We start from the raw sequence: 4213 nt of genomic DNA on the forward strand, positions 1-4213 counted from the left end.
AAAATTTAATGTATTTTATATTCGAATCCGTTAAAATTAAGAAGTTTTGAGTCTCGATATTAACTCTTTCCACATAAATTGTGACGGAGAAAATATAATAGAAATCATTATAAAAAAAAATATTTTTTTCCATGAGAAAGTCATTTTCAAACGCTTGAACATTAGAAGATGTTTTCTTCTTGTAGAAATGACACCAGGTAGCCACTCTAAAGGGCTGTTATTTAGGATTTTGTCAGTGCATCCTTAATTTCAAATTTTCTGGATAAAAATGTATAAATTGTCCTGAATTAAGATTTTTAGTTTAAAATTTCAGAAAAAATATACACTGGCTAATCTCTAAATAGCATCCATGAGAATGAATATCTGTGCACTTGCCCCTTTCTTTCTTTCAATAGTCAGCCGAATCAATAGGCTTAATGATGATAGCGATCTTTACACAAATAGCCGATCGGATTCACTGTTTATTTTTCTACCCAATATACAAGATTATATACGGTTGTTCATATATTATATAACATATATAAAATACATCCATCGACTATTTTTGTTTAAGCTATTAGATGAGCGATTATTTAAGTTAATTCTTCATTATGGATATTGGTTAAACATAGCGGGCCCAATTAAACATAAAGTAGTTATGGACATCAGTAGAAACTTAGGCCCAGCCCAATTTAGTTCCAAATTGAAGGTTTCGTTGTCTTTTTTTGGTCACGTTAAGTCATTATATGATTAATTAATTTACTACTCGTATATGTAATACATAAAATAATATAAGTACAAATTATACCTTGAAATGAGTAAAATAAGATGGGCCGAGTTTAGTTGCAATTCAATTAAGAGAGCGATGGACTACTCGTAAAAATAGCACGGGCTAGCTAGTTTTCGAACTGGTCATTGAGAAATAGCTAGCGTTTGCAAAGTCATTGAAAAATAGCCATTATTTTGCTGCAACACGAAAAGTTCCAGCATAATATACGGGAGATCAGTGCACCTGTGTATGAATTTCCAGCATATTATGCTGGAACTCCAACACGCGAAAAGTTCCAGTATATTATGCTGGACCGGTATATTATACTGGAACTCCAGTATAATATACTGGAGTTCCAATATACTTATACTGGAATTCCAATATATTATACTGGAGTATTTTTCCGGATTTTGAACAGTGATTTCGTTCAAATTTATATTTACATGAAAGTGGCAAAATTTCGATTACTTTTGAAACTGTGGCTATATTTAAATGACCACTTGTAAAATCTAGCTATTTTTGAATTTCACCCGGACTACTCGTATATGTAAGTATGTAACACGTAAAATAGTCTATGTGCAACATTATCCTTTGAAATGAGTAAAATTAGATACACTTACCATGTGTTTGAGAACCAGATTTGCTGATATTCTTGATATATGCCTTCCAAAACCAGAGTTCTCATTTATAGAACCATTCAACTTTGCCTTTGTAATTTCCTTTTCTTCATATACTGATTTCCTAGCATTCATAAACTTGTCCACCATTTTACTGCCAAGAACTTGTGTGGTAGAATATCCCTGTTGAAATTTTGTATTACTAGTAATAATATCCTGTTTTCGACCGCGCGTTACACTAGGGGAACAAGATTGTCGTCTTGTTGGTTTTGTAATATGTACTGATGATGAAGAAGATGATGATGATGACGATCCAGGCCGTTGGTTAGTTGATTGGTGTTGGTTAATAGACCGGCCCCTGGTTGCTGAAAGGGACCGGTCTGTCCTGAGATTAACCGGTGTTTCATCCGAAAATCCTGGGATCGTCTGAGCCAGGATTTTCGGCCTTCCTGCAGGGGACACTCCCCTGCTTTTGGGCTTACTACTTAAAGACGACTCCATTCCCATGGTTTTCGATAGGTTGGAAGCTAGGAAATTAAGATGTGTCTCTTTTTGCCTTGTTGTTCTTATTGCATTCTGATCAATGGAATTGTTGGATTTGATCACCTTCTGTTGGTTTGCCGTTGTAATTGTTGTTGTTGTTGCTGCATATCTTGTGTTTTTCTTGTCTATTGATGAAACACCTTGTTGTTTTCCTGTTGGTGTAAAGTTTCTTGTGGCAACTTTTGGTTTTTGATGAGGCGATGCAGATCTTATTATAAGAGTACTTCTTGTTTTAGCTGCCCCTGATTTGTCTGCAAACTATTGTAACAAACTTTAAGTATATAAATCTTGATCATATGTTTTTGACAATATATAAAGAGAAGACAGGAAAGGGGAGCCTTGGCGTAACTGGTAAAGTTGTTGTCATGTGACCAGGAGGTCACGAATTCGAGCCGTGGAAACAACCTCTTGCACAAATATAGGGTAAGGCTGCGGACAATAGACCCTTGTGGTCTGGCCCTTCCCTAGACTCCACGCATAGCGAGAGCTTTGTTGTGCACCGGTCTTTTTATTTTATTTTATAAATATTTTTCTATTTCTATTATATAGAAAAGGAAAGATGGTCAACCAAGGGCATATATGTCATTTCGAAAAAAAAATATTGTATTGTTTGCATTTCTTAAATGCAAATTGTGTCCTCCTTGATATACGTGGACCCCATATTCCCTTGACCACATCACTCCTATAAAAGTTTAAATGTAAAATTGATTAGACTACTTTTGCAAAGAGTTACTCCATTCAAATACTCATTTTGGATATTTTTTCTCATTTGATAAAATTATTAATTTTTGTTTAAGTCAACTAAAAGTTTTTACAGAAAAAGTAAATTTAACTTTTAAATAATAAAGCAACAAAAAGAAATATAGATAATATTTACAAGATTTTCATATTTACCCATACTATTTTAAGACAATTTAAAAAATAAATTTAAAAGGTTTTCACGTATTCACACTATTTGAAGGCGATTTCAAACCTAAAAATGTTATATTCAAAAGTAATTTTAAAAACTATAGCTTGTTAAACCTTAAAAGTTAATTTAAGTGATGATATTTGTTCATCTGTGCTAGGAGGTTATCTCTTATGTACTCAATTGATGTGAAAATTTGATTTATATGGTTTGAACTCCATTCTTCCATGATAAGTTTTCAACAATCTATAAATTGTCTTAAAATATTTTATAGTATTTCATTATAAAAATTAACATATGATAAATCTGTAGAAAAAATAAACACGTTTCTCTTATATCCTTAATTAAGAATATTAAAATCCCTATTAATTTATATAGACTTCTATCAGATATTTATTATCTCCAGTAACATCATTTTAATCGAGTTATAATAAAATATAATTTGAACTACTATATTGAATTACTACAATTTATATCATGTTAATATTTGTTTAGTGCAGTTGGTTCTCTTTGTTTGAAGTAGTAAATTGCCTCTTTAGGGATGCAAGTCCCCTTGGAAGTTCTCTTTGTTGACTGTACTAAAAATTTCTCTTGATTTTGTTGTATACAAGACATAAAGTAAAACCATAAGTTTTTTTTCAACTTTTCTCGTATTGTAAAGAATGATGTTGTTCGTTTTAACTTTCATCAGGTAGCTGATTGTTCCCACTATTGAAACACTTGCAAGACCAAATTGGATGTATTCAAAATTAGTTTACAAATAGATCGGTAAGTTTTTTATTGTAGAAAAATTGTTAATATAAATTACACTTGTACCTTTAATGTATTATCTTGTTAAAAGTTCAAATATAGTGGGGAAATAATACCATTGAATCAATTTTACAATTTGATGTTTATGTTTTGAGTATTTGACATTGATGTTAAAATGAGTATTATAGCATATAGTGTTTTTATGTTAATAATTGGAGAAACTTAAGCAGGTTATAATTTATAGTTTAATTTTTTGTAAATTATTAAAATAAATTAATCGTAAATTGTGATCCCCAATATCATTCTCTATCAGTTATTAAATGGATATAACAATGATCGATTTATTTATTAAAAAATTAATTGAGCACCAACAAACAACAATTTTAAGATTACAATGTTGGGCTCATATACGGGCCTTTCCTCATCTAGTATAGTAGGGAGAAATTCAAAAATAGCCAGATTTACCACTGGTCGTTGAAAAATAGCCAAGTTTCAAAAGTCATCGAAATTTAGCCACTTTAAATTTGAGCGAAAACACTGTTCAAAATCCGAAAAAATACACCCGCAAATTTTACGGGAGTTCCAGCATAAGTATGCTTGAACTCCCGTAAATTTTACGAGAGTTCCAGGATAACTATGCTGGAACTC

The 4213-nt window shown here is 31.5% G+C and overlaps 1 protein-coding gene across 1 annotated transcript in view; it reads right to left on the reverse strand.

Annotated features, from left to right (window-relative positions):
- The window catches only part of LOC109234662, a 6584-nt gene continuing 3353 nt past the window's right edge, over positions 983 to 4213 (reverse strand). The window contains exons 4-5 of the mRNA XM_019400731.1: positions 1369 to 2166; positions 983 to 991 (exon numbers count right to left, since the gene is read on the reverse strand). Coding sequence (XP_019256276.1) covers positions 983 to 991; positions 1369 to 2166 — 807 coding nt within the window. The remainder of the gene's footprint in view (positions 992 to 1368; positions 2167 to 4213) is intronic.

The sequence above is a fragment of the Nicotiana attenuata genome, chromosome 11 (assembly GCF_001879085.1).
Source record: "Nicotiana attenuata strain UT chromosome 11, NIATTr2, whole genome shotgun sequence".
In the NCBI taxonomy this organism is placed as follows: Eukaryota; Viridiplantae; Streptophyta; class Magnoliopsida; order Solanales; family Solanaceae; genus Nicotiana; species Nicotiana attenuata.